This window comes from Canis lupus, chromosome X (genome assembly GCF_048164855.1).
Source record: "Canis lupus baileyi chromosome X, mCanLup2.hap1, whole genome shotgun sequence".
NCBI classification, from domain to species: Eukaryota; Metazoa; Chordata; class Mammalia; order Carnivora; family Canidae; genus Canis; species Canis lupus.
In genome coordinates this window covers 6,884,096-6,902,487 of record NC_132876.1, presented here as the reverse complement: position 1 = coordinate 6,902,487, position 18,392 = coordinate 6,884,096, and the positions used below count along the sequence as shown (strand labels likewise).

At 45.8% G+C, this 18,392-nt stretch overlaps 1 protein-coding gene and 1 long non-coding RNA gene across 7 annotated transcripts in view; one reads left to right on the top strand and one right to left on the bottom strand.

The window, feature by feature from the left end:
* Positions 1-1,786: 1,786 nt before the first annotated feature.
* LOC140627619 (uncharacterized) lies at positions 1,787-8,733 on the bottom strand. Its single transcript, XR_012026273.1, has 2 exons — positions 8,225-8,733; positions 1,787-2,537 (listed from the first exon to the last, which is right to left on the bottom strand). It is a non-coding gene; the product is annotated as an uncharacterized lncRNA (long non-coding RNA).
* A 5,649-nt stretch (positions 8,734-14,382) lies between these two features.
* Positions 14,383-18,392, top strand: part of AFF2 (ALF transcription elongation factor 2) — a 472,783-nt gene continuing 468,773 nt past the window's right edge. For all 6 annotated transcript variants that reach the window (XM_072817064.1, XM_072817063.1, XM_072817062.1 and 3 more), the window contains exon 1: positions 14,383-14,648. In XM_072817064.1, the coding sequence (XP_072673165.1) occupies positions 14,602-14,648 (47 nt within the window). In that variant the 5' untranslated portion in view covers positions 14,383-14,601. The remainder of the gene's footprint in view (positions 14,649-18,392) is intronic.

Genomic DNA, 18,392 nt, shown 5'->3' with positions numbered 1-18,392 from the left:
TTATTTCTATTCAAAGTGGGTTTCTTGTAGACATAGGGATGCATATTACTGCTAAAAGCCATGATTCACAATAAAGATATATCATTTATGAATATTTATGTACCAAATAAGACATCAACCACCTTTATGAAGCAAAAACTACAGGATATGGCACTAATAATGGAGAGATTAATAAACCACTCTCAGCATAAAAAAGATCAAGCGGACAATAATTAAGCAGAGAGATGAGCTAAACAACACAGTCAATTGGGTAGATTTTATGGAAATATATTAAATTCCCTTATAAGAGCAAATGTACACTCTCTCAATAAACCATGGCACAGGCACTGATTGATACTAGAGCATAAAAAAATATCAGTAACTTCCATAAAGCAAAAATATTACAAACAATACTCTCTAATAATAATGTAATAAAAGTAGACATTGTTAACAAAACAAAAAACAGAAAATGCTCATCAAATTGGAATTAAGAAAGCCTTCTATTAAACAACAGTTCAGTAAAATAGAAAATGTAAATTACATTACAGAATTTATAAAATAATTACATTGAAAAGACTATACATCAGAATCTATGAAATACATTCAAAACAGTGATCAGAGAATAATTCAGTGCACTATACACCTTTATCAATAAAAGGAAAGGCCTAAAATAAATGAAATACTTAGCTCAAAAATAACTAGGGGGAAGCCCGGGTGGCTCAGTGGTTTAGCACCGCCTTCAGCCCAGGGCCTGATCCTGGAGTCCCGGGATCAAGTCCCACGTCGGGCTCCCTGTGTGGAGCCTGCTTCTCCCTCTGCCTGTGTCTCTGCCTCTCTCTCTCTCTGTGTCTCTCATGAATGAATGGATAAAATCTTTAAAACAACAACAACAACAACAACAACAACAAACCAATAATGTCATAATAGGGGTGCCTGAGTGGCTCAGTTGGTTAAGCATCTGCCTTTGGTTCAGGTCATGATCCTGGGGTCCTAGGATCAAACCCTAAGTTGGGCTCCCTGCTCTGCGGGAATCTGCTTCTTACTCTCCCTCTGCCCTTCCCCCTGGCTTGTGTTCTTTCTCTCACATAAATAAATATAAAAAAAAACTTAAAAAATAACTAGGAAAAAATTTAAAAATGTACAAGGAAGAAAATAATAAAAACAGGAATTTATGAAGCAGAGGATAGAAAAAGATTTAATTAATAAATCAAAATCATTGGAGATTCCTTTTTGAAAATTATCAAAATAGTTAAATCAGTAACTAAAGAAAAGGAGAAAGTAAAATTGTACAAAACAAGGAAAGATAAGAGGGAAGAAATATAAATAAAATCTGAGATACTACTTTTCATGTCTTTATGTAAAAACATTTAAAAACCTTAATTAAGTGGATGATTTCTTATGAAAATCTAGATTACTGAAAATGAGCTTTTGATTTTTTTTTTATTTAGAAAGCTAAGCTGACCAATTTTCATCAAAGAGATACAGAAAGTTTAAAGGTTTTACTCCCATACCAAAAGAAACACCAGACTCCGATGATTTTACAGGGGAATTATATCAAATCTTCAATTACCAGTTTGTCCTAATGTGCTGTAAATTCTTCCTGTGCATTGAAAAGAAAGGAAAACTTTTTAACTCCTTTCAGGAAGCAAGTATAACATGGGTAACTCAATGAAATGAAGGCAATATTAAGAAACAAAACTAGAGAACAGCATCACCCATAAATATCAATGCAAAAATACTAGATAAAATATTAGCAAACAGAATCCAATACCATATTATGAAAATAATACACCACGACCACATGAGATTTATTCCAGGCATGTAAGGTTGGTTTAATAATAGGATGTTCATTAATACAGTGTATTAATAGACCTAAGGAAACAAATCATGTAATTATCTCCATAGATGTTGAAAAACCTTTTGACAAAATTTATTATCCATTCATAAATAAAACATTGATGAAAAGAATAGTTTAATATGTGACAAAAGTGTTATCTCTAATCACTGGGGTCAAGATAGTATAAAGATGGATTTTTCATAAGAATTTCCGGGAAAACTGGGAGGTTATTTGAAAAAAAAATGTCCTTTTTTGTTCACATAAAAGACATAAACAGACTCCAAATGGATTGGGATCCAGATGTCAAAAATGAAACCATACAAGTACTGGAAGACTGGTGGGCAAATTCCTCTTAACTTTGATATAAGGGATGCCTTCCTAATTATAGCTCAAAGTCCAGAGCCAATAAAAGAAAAAAAATCAATGAATTTGACTATGTACAATTAAAAAATACATGGCAAAGAACTATAAACAAAGTCAAAGATAACTGACAAAATGGGAGACAAATATTTGTGACATACACCACAGACAAGAAGGCTTATACCCTTCCTCTATAAAGAATTCTTAAGGGATCCCTGGGTGGCGCAGCGGTTTGGCGCCTGCCTTTGGCCCAGGGCGCGATCCTGGAGACCTGGGATGGAGTCCCACGTTGGGCTCCTGGTGCATGGAGCCTGCTTCTCCCTCTGCCTGTGTCTCTGCCTCTCTCTCTCTGTGTGTGTGACTATCATAAAAAAAAAAGAAGAATTCTTAAAAACTTAGGGACAAACAACCAAGAACCCAATATAATAAATGGGTAAAAGACACGAACAGACAATTCGCACACATGAACACATAGACACAGACTCACACACGTACACACACATGCACACACACGCATACACTTTCCAGATCTGTCTGCTGAGAGATGTAGGAGCAATGATCCCCTATTAGCAATGAATACACCCAGTGCCCAGATCTTGGTTTCTAAATCCCTTGCTCCCATAAAAGCAATCAGAGACCCTTGAGGAAGTAGTTGATTCCAGAGCCGAAGCAAAGAAAATGCAAGATGAATGTGGAACATGTTGTGGTAACTAAAAATAAAAAATTGCTCAAAACAGTGGGTGCATGTCAATAGGAAAACAGATTTCAAACTAAATGAGCTTCCAATGGCCAAATATGGTACAGTCTGTGAAGGAAACAAAATAATGATAGTATTCGATTATAACTTATAAAAGATAATAAGTGTACATGAGTCCATGGTGATATAAATAATTCAATAAATGGGGGCAGCTCTTCCTTAGAGAATGATGCCAATTGATAAATGAAGAAGGAAAGAGGAAAATAGAAAAATCACCATTAAAACTTCACAATAATTGTTGCAGCACCATCCATTGATGGATATTAAAAATGATGGGCAAAAATTTGTGGAGAAAGATTATTTCCACAGTCTCAAAGTGTCTTCCCCAAGGTCTTTATTAATTATGATGGGCAAAGTCATTACTTTATAGTGGAGAAACCCAGCAGACACTTTAACTGGGTGATCAAGGTTAACATCACCAGAGATAACACGTTAGCACCATGAACCCCATGATATAATACACTGAGGAGGGTGCAGTATTACATCTTTGATATTTTTACCAGAATTGCATGACCTCAATCTAATCATGAGAAAACAGCAGACAAACTCAAATTGAAGGACATTCTCAAAATAACAAGCCTGTGCTCATCAAAAGGATCAAGGTCATTAACATCAAGGAAAGACTGAGAAATCATCACAGATTGGAGGAGACTAAAGTGACAGGGCATCTAAATGCAACATGGGATTCCAGATTGGATTCTTGAACAGGAAAAAAAAAATGAGATTGGGTGGAAAGGGGTGACATTTGAATGATTTCTGTAGTTTAGTTACTAGTATTGTACCAATTTTCCTTTCCTGGTTTTGATCATTTTAGTAGGCCTCTGTAAGTTGTTAACATTAGGGGGAGCTGGGTGAGGAGTATATGGCAACTCTTTGTACTACTTTTGTAACTGTTCTGTATGTCTAAAATCATTTGTAAGTAAAAAGTAAAAAACAAAAAGACAGACAGATACACCTCCCCTTCTGAAGCTGTTGTTCTGATGGGGAGAACAGAAAATAAAGCATAGACATAACAATAAACTTTAAAAAATGGAACCTTCCCCGCCCCTCCGGAAGTACCACAACGACCTGGAGCAACACCCAATTTTAAGGTGTCACAGGGATAAAGGGGCTTAAAATCCTGCACTTGAATAGTTTCTGTTTGCTGCCTTGAGCTGCCATCGTGGTTCTTTGAGGAATCCTTGCTGAATTCCTTTTTGGATGTTAGTATAAATACATGGAGCCTGAAACAGTTTGAATCGGCCATGACAAGGACTTGGCTGTTGTCTTCCCTCACTCCATTCAATTTCCTTTGATGGAATCCTCTCGAAATCAATTGTCCTTTTCACCCCTTCTGAGGAATATATCTCACTGAGGAGATCACTACCGATGTACATCTCTTACAGAAACAAAGGCAGGGGCTTGGTCCCCAGGGGAGATTGGCCCTGGGGCTTCTGCAGAGACCCTAGTCCAATCTGTGCACAAACTTTTTGATATGAAAGTTTAATTTTTACAATTAAAAGGTAATACAGGGGCATTACAAAAATTTCTGGAAAGCACAGAAAAGTGAAGGAAAAAAAAATCACCCAAATCTCACTCCCTCATCTTCCCCCAGAGACTACTATATACTTTTTGATGCATTTGCTTCCAGTCTGCTTCCAATGCACCTGTTTTGTGTTTCTCAGGGCCACACTGTTTATATAATTGTGTGACATAACTTTTACATTCTGAACACAACCTTTTTTTATTTTTATTTTTTGGAATATTACAAGCCTTTTGTAAACATAACTGGAGTGCCTCTATACCTCCTCGAGTTTGGGCTATTTCATTGGGAGAACTGACTTGTTGCTCTTTCTAAATGATGCCAACTATTGGCAAGTTTTGCAGAGAACCATGTGATGGAGAGGAACAGGCACTGAGCTTGATGCGGGAGACATGGGTTAGAAGCTTGACTCTGTTCCTTATAAAACTTTCAAACTGTGTTCTGCTCATTTTCCCTCCCTGGTCTTTTTCATTAGCCGCAAAATGCCATAACCGATCCACCATCCCCCAGGGTTCTTCAAGCTCTAACATTCTATGAGAAGAATATTTTATTTTTTTAAAGGATTTTATTTATTTATTCATGAGAGACACAGAGAGAGAGAGAGAGAGAGGCAGAGACACAGGCAGAGGGAGAAGCAGTCTCCATGCAGGGAGCCCGATGTGGGACTCGATCCCAGGTCTTCAGGATCACACCCTGGGCTGAAGGCGGCGCTAAACCACTGAGCCACTGGGACTGCCCCAAGAAGAATATTTTCATTAAAAATTTTTATGAGGCTTTTTAGCAATTTTCAAAAATTCTGTATGTCTATGTATCAACATTGACATTGAGATTTACATGTTGATACCTCAAAGGTTATATAGGACATATTTATATGGTTCAGAATGTCATGTAATGGCACCCGCATAGTTTTGTTTTGCTGGGAGGCACACTGTTTGGCACCTGGGAACTCTAAAAAAACTTTTAAAAGTTTTATAAATTATCCCCTGCTTTGTATAGAATGCCCCTGTTTATATATTATAATAGTTTGCATAGTGTTAGCCACATTCTCAGAGGTCCTTGATTAATGGACTCACCATGAGATGTTTGTTCCTTATTTTGTGATTATCTTCAGGTCTTATTGAGATTGGGGACTTGTCCCTATAAACTGTCCTAATGCCTCTTCAGCCTTAGAAAATGTTAACTATAACCAGAATTCTTGCAGAAAGTTTTTATTGTTATGCTATCAGGAAACTTAAAGGAACTACACTTTGATGAGTGCTATGCATAGGTTCTAACTGGCTACATGGAAGCCTATTAATACAGGCTAATGGCTCTGAAAAAAACAAAAACCTCACTCATTAAAAATGTGCTTTAGGTCAAAGGCAGATACTCTAGCCAAAACAGTGGTACATGAAAATGGAAGGAAAATACCAGGTAGCATGTAGGTCCTATATTGGCGGGATTTCCATAACCCACATATACTAGGAAAGGATACCACATTGGAGAAAACACACATTACTAATAAGATTAATGGGAAATGAAAGTATAGTCAGCGCATTTCCCTTTCCAGAGCCCGTGGCTTTGTTTTTGGTTTTATTCTTTAATTGAGAACTATTTTGGTACCTTATAGTCCAGAGTCAGTATAATTCTTTCCAGGAAGGCCTGCTTTAAATAAGGTAAATTGCATGTGTTTTCTAAGAAGAGCTGTGTTTTCTCTCTTCAAGCAGTGCTATGGGGCAAAGTGTCTACCTAACTTGGGATCTTTGGGAACTTAATGAACACTTGTTGACAGTTATTGACTAGAGACCACCAATCCTCAAAACAACCAACCACCTTGAAGATTCTATTACAGACTATTGGATGGAAATTTGCAATTTTTCTCCAAAGGAAAAGACTTTGCTTAATAGGTCAAAGAACAAGTGTTTTATGATGTCATTACAAATGGTGCAAGATGCAACAGCTTGAGATTTCAGGACTGCAGGATTTAGGCATTCTGCAGAGGCTTAGGACACATGGTTATGGTTCTGACTCTGATAGAACTAGCTTTGTGATCTTGGTGAGCAACCCGGGCCCCTGTTGGGCTAGATATAATCAATAAGACTCCCAGTGGTGCTGATGTCCTATGATTCTTTTTTTTAAAGATTTTATTTATTTGAGAGCCCGATGTGGGACTTAATCCCAGGACTTTGGGATTGCACCTAGAGCCAAAGGCAGACACTTAACTGCTGAGCCACCCAGGCATCTCTGATATTCTATGATTCTATGATCTATAAAACTAAGTGCTGACAGGAAAGAAAAAGGCAATCTTGGGGGCATTATCCTGCTGATAAATTCAAATTTAAGTACAAAAACAAAACAAAACAAAACAAAAAAACCCCTCATCATGGCCTAATAAGTAAGGTCACAAGATCTGGGGAGGTGACATAAGGAAAGGCTACTGAGGCTCCAGGATGACACCCTGAAGTGCTGGGGAAGGGATGTGGCCCTCTTCCTGGCTGTAGTCTCTCAGAAGAAGGAGCTTTGGACTGGAAGACACCTTTTAATTGGATCCCTTTTAGCAGAGCAAAGTAGAGCACTGGGTAGAGACGGGCAGGGCCATCTCCCATTATCGTTGGCAGTAGATCCAGAGGGGTCTGACTCATTGAGGTGGTTGTAGGTTTAGGAAAGGAAAGCCTAAGTCAGGCTGTTGGGAGAGTGGTAGAAAGTCTTCTCAGCCACGCATCTGCTCCAGTCCAGCTGACTGTGGCCCATCATCCCTATCTGGCCCAAGTGCTGTGAAAAAGAGCAAGGGACAGGTGCCTCCCTCCCCCCATAGAACAAATGCACTAATTGTACCTCTGATGCTCATTCTGGACTTTCAGTTAAAGGATGAATGAGTTCTGGGATCTAATGTTTGGCTGATATATAGGGATCTAGCATACAGAACTAATGGTACTGATACCATTAATGATACTGAACTGTATACTTGAAATTTGCTAAGAGAATAGATCTTAAGTGTTCTCAACACACACACACACACACACACACACACACACACACACACACGGTTACTATATGAGGTGACCTGTGTGTTAATTAGCTTGATTGGGATAATCATGTTACGATATACATGAATATCAAACCATCCTTTTGTATATCTTAAATATATACATTTTAATTTCTCAGTTATACCTCAATAAAGCTGAAAGAAAGGAGAGAGTACTTCAAAGGAGGAGGGACTTATCAGTGCATTTTACTTCCTGAAAATAGAAAGGCAGAGCAGCTTAAATTTACTGTAGGCAGTCATTTCATGTCTTCTAATGCCACTGCTAAGGATTTGATTGTTAGCAACTTAATAGAAAAATAAAAATAGAAATAGAAAAATAAAGGTTTCACATGATGCTAAGAACCAGGAAACCTTAAACAAACTCACTGATTTAAAACTCTTAAATGTTTGATTATGAAAATCAATAAGCTGAACCCTTTCCAAAAAACGGTTACCAAGTAAAAAGAAATTTCTATTTCTTAATATTATTTTGACTTACAGCTTATTAGCCGGACTCAGGCACCCACGGCATGTGTGTCCCTTTGCCAAATAGAAACAAATACAAAACAAAACAAAAATACAAAGGCAATCCCTACAAACACAACCAGTGTAGTCAGCACCGCTGATCTCGCCTGATGGAGAAGCCTCTGAGACAGCAACCCTAGGGATGAAGAGAGCACGTATCTATATGCGGCTTTTTACCATTTACAAAACAGTTTCAGAGACATTAGGTTCCCTCTCTCTGACCACCGGGAAAATGCTTACCTTCCCTCTGGAATTCAGCCCTTCAGCCTTGCAGAGTGGGCTCTGGGAAAAGACTCTTGGCAATGCTATGAGAGCAGCCCAGGGACAGGGCTCTGAGCTCCAGGAAGCAGATTTTTCAACCACCGGACCAGGAACGGAGATGATGGATCTGGGTAATCAAGGTGACTCTTCACTTTACCTCTCTCATCATTACAAATTACCAATCTGCAGTTGGCCATGGATGGAGGGTGGGCGGAGGGTGTTGTATAAAGGGACTTCAAATCAAGGAGCCCTAGAATGTCAGGGCTGGAGTGTTTCCAACCCCCTTAATTTATAGACAAGACAGTGGAGTCCACAGATGCAGGAGAGGATTCCCCAGTGACATCTCAGAGCCAGCCACCAGGCACTCCCCCACAGTCAGCCTAAACACTATCTTCAACCTAGATTTCTAATCTCCAGGAAAAAGACCCATCTGAGTCTCCTTAAGTGATGAAGCAAGAATTACTCCACCATCTTCTTGCTTCCTGTTGCCTGACTGACTTTCTTTAATATGAGGGCATGGCTCAGCCAACTGCCTTCCCCCACTTCAGCCACAGTTGAGATGGGGGAAATTGCACCATGAGAATTTTTTTTTTAATCCAACAGTTAACTGATGCCACTGCAGTCCCAAAGTCCCAGAATCTTAGAGTTCCTGGGAGTGGCCCTGGGACTGTAAACAGTAAGGTGGGAAGGAGAGCACATGCTGGATTCACAGCCTAGATGACCTTGTCTTAGCTTTCATCGCTCAGTGGTCCCATTGTATAATCTTGGCAAAGTCATTTAACGTGTTCCCTCAACTGTCAAACCGAGATAATGGTCCCTTCCTTGTCGCCTTCCCCACAGCCACAGTGAGAGGAAACCCTTTGTGGGTGCAGAATGGAGGGTGCCAGGCAGCAAGGATGAGTCCCTGAGCTTTGGCAGCAAACAAACTAAATGCTCTGTGACTCTGGGCAAGTCCTCGGCCTCTGAGAGCCTCGGTTTCCTCTTGCAAGATAACATATGATAGTAGCGCCTACCTCAGAGAATCATGGTGAGGAGTAAATGAAATAATGTACATAAAATGCTTGGCGCAGGTGACCTGGGCGGCTCAGTCGGTTCAGCGTCTGCCTTCAGCTCAGGTCATGATCTCAAGGTCCTGGGATCAAGTCCCACATGGGGCTTCTTGTTCAGCCCTGCTTGTGCACACTCACTCTGTCAAATAAATCGATAAAATATTTTTAAAAAAATGCTTAGCAGAGCTCCTGGTACATAATAAAGGCTCAGTTGACATAATCTCTTTTTTCTTATGCTAAATATGTCCAAGAAGTCATAGGAATGTGCCATATAAAATCATAAAACACCATCATCAATACTGTACATCTAAACAGGCAGTGACTGATATGAAGTTTGGTGGTAGGTGATATTTAGGACTCAACGGAAGCCCGGAGCCGGGGACTTTGGAAGATCTCTGAAATGGGGTCTTTGTCTACAATAGTCAGAAAGCCCAAGAGAAGAGACTTTCCACTGTGATATATGATTGAGACCCAAAGTACAAAGTGGTAGAACGAGAGGTTCAGAGAATTGCCTTGATGTAATTTCAGTTCATCTCCTGGGATTGCCACCTTCATGGAGACTGGTCCGGCAGGCCCTGGAAGACTTGGTACACAGCAGATCCTGTGCTAGGCTTTGATGACACAGACCTAGGCCCTTCCCTCAAGAGGCTTACAGTTTCTGGGGGCACTGACACAGAACAAGGATGGATATTCTGGATTCTTTTCTCTTTCTTTTCTTTCTTTCTTTCTTTCTTTCTTTCTTTCTTTCTTTCTTTCTTTCTTTCTTTTTTCTTTCTTTCTTTCTTTCTTTCTTTCTTTCTTTCTTTCTTTCTTTCTTTCTTTCTTTCTTTCAAGATTTCATTTATTTATTCATGAGAGACACAGAGAGGGAGGCAGAAACACAGGCAGAGGGATAAGCAGGCTCCTGCGGGGAGCCCGATACAGGACTTGATCCCAGGACCGCAAGATCATGACCTGAACCAAAGGCAGATGCTCAACCACTGAGCCACCCAGGGGCCCCTGGTTCTTTCACCTGTGTGTGAGAACTGCCTTGAATTCAGAGTCACACGGGTCAATTCATTCCAAACTCATGACAGCACCAGGCTGCTCTGCCAGAGGAAGAGCCACAGTAGTAGAAGTTGGTGCGTCCCAAAATGGAGCCCATGGAACCCTTCCAAGCATGCTTGTTTCCGCAGGTGAGCTGTTACCTTGACCAGAATTTCTTCCTAGAGAGTAACGCAGCCTGACTGCACAGTGGGTCAGAGAGAAATGCTTCATATTTTAAGCAGAAATCTGAGGTGTGACAGGATGACACATGTATCACACGCTGTCGATTTGTTCATTTCTTGGAACTGACATTCACAGTGAAACTTTCCTAAATTAATCTTAATTTTAGACACTATCTACCAGAACCTGTGTGATAGTGCCTTTACTACAACTGCAAGAATGGAAGATTTCAAGTTCTTTGAAATGAAGATTAGTACCTGGAGACTCCAAATTAAACTCCTTTAGAAGTAATTCAAGTCAAAATCTCACTTTAGAAAGTCTGAGAATCAGCATTTCCATACAATCAAGCCTCTTAGAAAATGATTTCTGGTTTTGCCTCAAGAGATAAAAGACCCATCTAGCCTCTTCTTCGTTGTGATTCTGTTCTCTGGGGCCAGTGGTCCTCCCAGGAGGTTCTTTGGGTCAGGGTTTTTGGATATGGGGGGGATTGGTCAGGTGTGGAGCCCCCCACCCCCTCCCCCGACTGGGTCAGAGAGAATGGGAGAGAGAGAATGGGAGAAGCCAACAGAGCGAGGAAGGCCAAAGGAGAGGGGATTCAGCTTCTGGAAGTTGGGCTGAACTCAGAGCTGTGTGGCCAGACCAGAGAGGGGCTTTTCCAGGCAAAGCCAGAACAGCCTGGCCCAGAGGAATCTTCCACCTTAGCCGAGGTGCCCGAGGAGTGGAACCGGACAGAGGGAAGCAACGTGACCCGAGGGACTGGATGTCTGAGCTGCCAGTAGGACAGCAGCACTTGGCTCTGATCCAAGACAGCCTTATTTCCTTTCTCTTGCTCCTGCCCTCCCTGCAACCCGCTTTCCCTTTTCGGAGCTGCTGCTAAGCGCACTGGAGGAAGCTTGGCTCCGAGGCATATCTGAAGGTCCTCTAAGGGGCTGAGTTCTAAGGCTCTGGGGCCCCATCAGAGCCTGAGCTGGGGTGAGGGGGGAGGAGGAGGAGGAGGAGGAGGAGGAGGAGGAGGAGGAGGAGGAGGAGGAAGGGAGAAGGCAAAGCTGCTACCCTGTGTGGGAGCTGATGCTGACAGTGAGCGAGTGCAGGGCCTGGCAGGCTGGCTGGCCTCAGGGACAGCCTGGCCCCTTTGATGCTGCCTGTCTCAGCGGCCTCCCTGTTCCAGGAGGGTGGCTGGGAGTGCGAGCTCCTTCTGCCCAGCCCAGCCTTCCCTCCTGGTTTTGATCTTGGGAAGAGAAAGCCCCTGCCCCTTTTCGGAAGCAGCAGCAGGCACCACTTGTCTCTTCTCTCCTTCCCGCAGGCACTTCTGTTCCGAGTGCTGCCTCTTGCTGGCTCCTTCTGCTTCTGCTTGGTCTTCCCGCTGATTGGGAAGAAAGTGCACCAGTGGGGTGATGGGGGTCTGGAATTCTTAAAGGAGCAGCTTTATTTCTGTTGGAAATTTATTTACCCAGCACATAATTTTTCTTGTCTTTCCACAATCGATACAATCTGGTGAGAAAAGTGAATACAAAGTGACCATAATCACCACATTTAAATGTTAATTGTGGATGTTCTGGTTTCTCTCTAAGGATTTTCTAGCAGATCAAGCACTAGCCCTGGCAACAATCATTATTAGCAATCAAATCCAATTTGAGAATCGTTTACGGAGGGCACAAAGGTTGGGGGCCACAAATCTGAGCAGGGCAGCCCCTGCCACCTCAAGGGTTCCCAGGCGAGGGCTGGAACTCCCAGGAATAAAGAAGCCACCGAAATCATTTGAAAATCCCCTGCACCAATTTTGCCAATAGCTTTTTTGTGATGGAGGCTTTGAGCAGAGGAGTTTACAAGAAGCCAAACTGGTAAGGCAATCTGAAATGTAGTCTTCCTCTGGTTGCTCCTTGGTCGGTTTGCACTCAGTCAGCCAGTATTTGTGAAGAACTTGTTTTTTTTTATGCAAAATACATAAACATTTGAGCAAAGCCTCACTGGGTGCTAGAGTAGCCATATCTTAGCCCCCTGTTTCTGTATGTCAGTGATGTGGTTTTTTTTTTCTCACACTGAGATTGCACAAGAATTGAAACTCTGGGCCCCTTCAAGCTCAGATTCTGAAGGCAGCCACTTCTTGAAGCTGTGGTACCTTCTACCTACTTGAAGCTGTGGCTTCCCTGATTCGAGGTTCCAGTCCAGTTTCCCCTTTAGGAGAAATGTCGTATCTTGAGCAAAGTACCCAGTCTCAGTGCCTCTGTTTCTTCCGGGGTGGGGGGGCGGAGAGGAGAATAAAGCGAAGCCATTTGGATGATTTGGAGAATATGAGATAGTCTTAGAGAAACATATTCAAACAGAAAGAGAATGGCCAGGATGGCAAGAGCCAGATGGCAGCTGGATCAAGTCTCTATTCTTAGGGATGAAGAAAGTGAGCCCCTGGGAAGAAACTTTGCTGAGAGTCACACAGAGAGTCACTGATAGGATCAGAACTGGCACCCTGCTCTGTCAATTCTCAGTCTACTGCTCTTCCTAGGAGTCCCAGCCTTAGGATTTCAATAAGGCGCCAATACGATTTCCTCTGCAGAGGAACATGAAGAAGGCAAGGGAGATGTCTGGGACTCTAGAGCACGAGCGCAGCTGAAACGCAGAGCCGGGTCCCGCCCCTTCCGACACCCCTACTCCCTTCTCCCACACCCCGACTGCCTTCGAAGGCCAGGAAGCCTTACCCGAGGGCATTGGCTAAAGGGCTGCACTCAGTCCTGGAGCACCACTGGCGGCTGAAGAGAGGGGTGAAGCTGCACGTGGGGACAGATTCTCCGGCCAGGAGTGAGACAGGCAGCCGGCCGGTGGGCTAGTGGGCACACACCCGGTGGCTCTCCGTTTGCGGGAGGAGGAAAGAGCAGAAGTCGTTTGCCCCCCGGGCACGTGGCGGCTGTGCGGGGAAAGGTGATAGCGCAACCGACTTTCCCAGCCTCCTAATCACGTACCCGTGGTTCTCACAGGGGCAGTGGCTGCCGCCTACCCGAGCAGCCCACGGAATCCGGGGCCCCGAGCGCGCGGACCTACTAGGTGCGCGCCGCACCCCGCAGCCCGGCACGACACTGCGGCACGGATGGCCGGCCTGGGTGCGGGCACGCGGCGCCGCGGGGACGGTGAAGGTGACCGCCTTCTCCTTTCCGGCCCCGCGTGCTCTGTGCTGCGGGCCCGAGGGATGCTCGGGCCCGCCAAAGTTTGCTTCGGTGCTCGGGAGCCGGAGGAGAGTCCCCCGGGCAGTGGGGGGTGGGGGCGGGGTCGACCCCGATCCACGCAGCAGTTTGTGTGCCCTTTTCTGGTTCCCACCAGTAACTCGCGTGGTGGGAATGGGCGGGGGTTCAGAGAGGGGGGGTCCCTTTCTCGGGGCCTGTGTCCTGAGTCCCCCGTCCGCATCCCCGCAGCTGCCCCTCGGGCTCGGGCCCGGGTCCCCAGCTCTGCAGCCGCTCTCGGCAGCTGATTTTGACAGAGGGGGGTCCCGGGCCGCGCAGGCGGGAGCGGCGAGCCCCTGCCAGATCCGGGGCCGATAACGTGCCGGCTCCATGTCGCGGCTTCGGGCTGCCCAGGCTCCGCCCCCTGTGAGTGTGTAAGTGTGTGATGCTGCCGCGGCCGCCGCCGCCGCCGCCGCCGCCGCCGCCGCCGCCGCCGCCTGTGCAGCCGCCGCTGCCGCCGCCGCCGCTGCCGCCTCGGCTGCCGCGCCGCGCCGCGCCGCTGCCGCTGCCGCCCCGGCCGCCCCCGCCGCCGCCGCCGCCGCCGCCGGCCCGCAGCCCGCCAGGCGGGCGGCCCCGCCGGCCCGAGCCCCCAGCGCCTGCAGCCGCAGCGTCGGGGCGCTGGGCGCGCGGGCAGCTGCCGAGCGAGCGGACCCGAGCGGGCGGCCGGGCACTTCCTCGCCCCGTGCCGCCGCCGCCGCCGCCGCTCCGGAGCGCAGGACCCGGCACCCCCGGCGCCCGCCGCCGCCGCCGATGCGGCCTGGGCACTTTTAGCCGGGCGGGAGGGCCGGAGAGCCGGGCCGCCGAGAGCAGCGAGCGAGCCGCGCCGAAAGCCGCGCCGACCCGCCGCGAGCAGGGACGGACGCCCGCCTGCCGCCGCCGCCGCCCGGCCGCTATGGATCTATTCGACTTTTTCAGGGACTGGGACTTGGAGCAGCAGTGGTAGGTGTTGAATTTTGCCTTCTCCGTGCTACGCAGGTCCCCCGGCTGGGGCTGGGCTTTTCGCCTTTGTTAAGAGGAGCCCGGGCTGTGGTGGGGGCGCCCCAGACGCCCTCCCACTTGATCTCAGCCACCTCTGGCCCCGCCGCCGCGACTCCTCGGTCGGGTGCCCGGGCGGGGGGGGGGAGGTGCGGGCACAGGGTGGGATGCGGGTCCCCACAGCGTCGCTTGGCACTCCAAGTCCAAAGAGTTGCGTCTGGCCCAAATCGGAACCCGTGCCGCCCGGGGGGTTAGCCGCACGACCTCCGCGGGGATTTTCTCCGCGCACCGCTAGCCCCGGCCGGTCCCCCGGCGCACCGGATCCTGCCCGTCCCCAGTGCCTCAACTTTCCAGGTGTCCAGCCGCGGGGACAGTCGGCGGTAAGGTGCCGCCGGCCTCCCTCCGCTTCCTCTGCGGCCACCTCCCCCGCCGCCGCCACCTCCGTCCCCGCGCCGCGCGCACACCTTCCCTGCCACTCGCTCAGCCCAAGTTCCCCGCTCTCGGGCGCCTAGTGGCTTCGGGGGCCACCAAGCGGGGGTCCCCGGGTCCGGGCCGACTTCGGCGTTGCCTTTCTAGCCTGAGGGGTTTTGAAGTTGGCCCCCCGAAGTCGGCTGCTCGGACGTCTGTGCATATTTGATTGCCGGCTGGACCCCTATCCGCCCCCACTGGGAGGCGGCCGCAGATTTCTGTAATGGGCACCCAGCTCGGATTCCAAGATTTAGTCAGCTTTACCCAAAATACCGTAAACTTGTCTCTGAGAGCGTTTTGAAAGATGGTGCAAAGGTGATTGGGGAGCCGGAAAGTTGTTACTCACTGCATGCTGTGCGCGCGCGTGTGCATAAATAGTGATATACATATCTATTAACTTCTTAAAAAACTCCATCTTCTGCCACATGCGTTATTATTGTTAATCCGTCACAATATTTTAACATATCAATCGCCCCCCCCCCACAGCCCGTGGAATGAGACGGGGGTGGGGGGGAGGATGCGGCTGCACCGATTTAGAATTGCATTCTTGGTTATTGCCTTTTTAAATGTAGTTAGGGTAATCCACAATAGCGACCGATTGTGCGAAATCTTCTGCAATGTTAAACTGCTAGCAGCCGTTGGCTATGAATACTGTGTATTTTTACAAGGATTTCCCTTGCTGATGTGATATTTTAGGCAATTTCCTTCTTTAGAAAAGGGTCATACTCTTAGCCAATAGCTTCATTATACCAATCGTGACTCCCTTAGTTGCAAATCCAAGATAATCAGAACTTAAATACATTTTATTTTATAGCAATTCCGGGTAAATCCTTGAAGCCACAAATTACGCTGTATCAGTATTAATCTGTAAGGCATTTTTGATACCATGCAGGGTTTTATCAGCCCTGCAGAAAAACATTATGTTACAATTTTTAATAACCATGCTGTTATTTAAAAGTAAAGATCACAATAAAATTACTCCTCAATTAAATATTATGCTCCTGCACACAGCCTTTACTCTGCTTCACTAATTTATTTTGCAGACAACTGATAACCACAGCATTACTATTTGCATACAATTTGCCTAATATATGGTGTGGGTAACATCATTAATTTAACAGACATTGTTATAATTGATTTCGTGGGTGTAGTTCAAATGTCAAACATATCCAAGGTATTAGGTTTTTAAAAATGTGTTTCTTATATGGTTTTAATTTCAATTGAATCTTAGACACATGCAGTTGCATATTTAATGTAGATGGGCTCTTTTGATTTCTTTTTTCAGAAAGACAGGTTCCCCCCCCCCCCTTGGAGGGCTATTTTTTCCCTTACAAAGGAAAATTCAAAACCTTTTCTCCTCCAGTTCTGTAACTATGCCCCATCAGTTAAGAAACGTGCAGACTTGGACACTCTGTAGATATTATGTGAAATACGGATGAATTAATGTAACACATCTGCATAAATAAGCTGGCCTTTTCCCCCTGTGCACAGGTTCCAGGGAAAATTCTCCTTCTTACTGTTTGATTGTGAGGGGCAAACTTCCTTATGAATCTCTAAACATTTGTAATGAAGTTTGTGCATCAGTTTTGACCCCCCCCCGGAAAAAAAGGGGAACATAAATGTGACAATAGTGGATGAGCTCAAAAGCTTGATAGTGCCTTGAATGGAAATCTGTCCCTTTCCAAACTCTGTGGACATCTAGAGCATGCCAATTACATGTTCATTACATGTTCACTTCCCCTCCTGGGGAGTAAGTAGCTGCTTAGAGTGCTGGCATCCATTCCCCCCCCCCCAGGAGGTCCAAGGAGGAAAAAGGCGCCAGCCAAGTGAAGGGTCTCATTTACATTGGATCTTTTCTCAACATTCACTTGTGGAACAGAAAACTCTGAGCTGTCTCTCCCGCAACCCTAGACGTCTGACAACAAATGCATCAGGCCAGCGCAAAAACAAACTCATTTACCTAGACTTAATGAAGGAAGACTTTACATACACAGGCATATGTGTTATTTGCAAACACTTGACTACAGTAAACAAAAAGTACATGCCCATTTATAAACACACATTTGTCAGGATGAATGCAAATGGGAAGGATGGGGCATGAATGACGCTGCAGTGTGCTTCTGTGCTGGGTCTGGGCACGCTCAGTGCCTAAAGGAACAGACCCCTGCACAAACTGCACAAGTATCTTAATGGGTCATGCTCTGGACTCGACGAAAGGGCCAAAGCACAAGTTCTTTAAGATTCATGGATGAATGAGCAATGTTCACCTGAGTATGAATTTAATATGAACCATTCTGTGAAAGAGGAGGAAGGTGCAGAAATCTTGTCTGTGTGCACCAAAGACACCATTGCTGTCACAAAAAAATGAAAAAAAGGTAAAGAAAAAAATGAAATGGAGCTGTTTTAATCATTGCATAGATTTGCCTCTAGTAACTCGGTAAATGAATTCTTGAGGTGTCTGGAGATCTTGTGGCTAGATTTAGGCTTGTTTACCAGCAGTGGGGATGTCATTAATTCCTATTTAAGAGGGTATAAAAAGCAAAAGCAGAGAGCCTACAAAGCGTACAGCCTGTCAGTCCGGTGAGCACCACCTCCCCCCCCCCCATATTGATCGGCTATTGCTTTGTGACAGGCCAAGGTCCTTTGTGGGGATGCTTCTCTTCTTTTCATTAATTAAAAAGAAAGAAAGAAAGAAGGACAGACAGATACAGAAAGGGACACATTCTTAAACATCAGAAATGAAAAGAAAACCACCATGGCAGCAAACTCAAACTGTGAAAAAGTCTAGTGAAAATTGTGGTGAGGCAGTTGTGACGGTGGCTGACTTCTCGCGGCGAAGGCCGGCAGCAATTGCTTGTAGTTTTCAGTGATGTCTCACAAGTAGCCTAATTAGAGGCGAGCTTGCACACGGGCAGTTATACAGGAAGAAACTTAAACTCACTAAACTGTTATATAAATAGAAAGTTCAAAGGTCTGCAAGGGGCTGTCAAGGCTGGGAAGGGGCCATGTGCACACCAGGCTTCTTCTCCTGGGGGTGGGGGGAGGCAGGCCCCCCCGGGGGGGCCTGCCCCAGCAGCCCCTGCTTCCCCCAGTTTTCCTCAACCTCACGGGGGAGGGGGAGACCCTGCCTTTCCAGACAAAAGTGAACTGTTTCAGATGCAGCCGGGCATGGCCCGTGCACTGCAGCAGCCTGGCCGCCACCGCCAGCTCCGGGTGCACAGGTCCTGCGAGGCCTCTGTG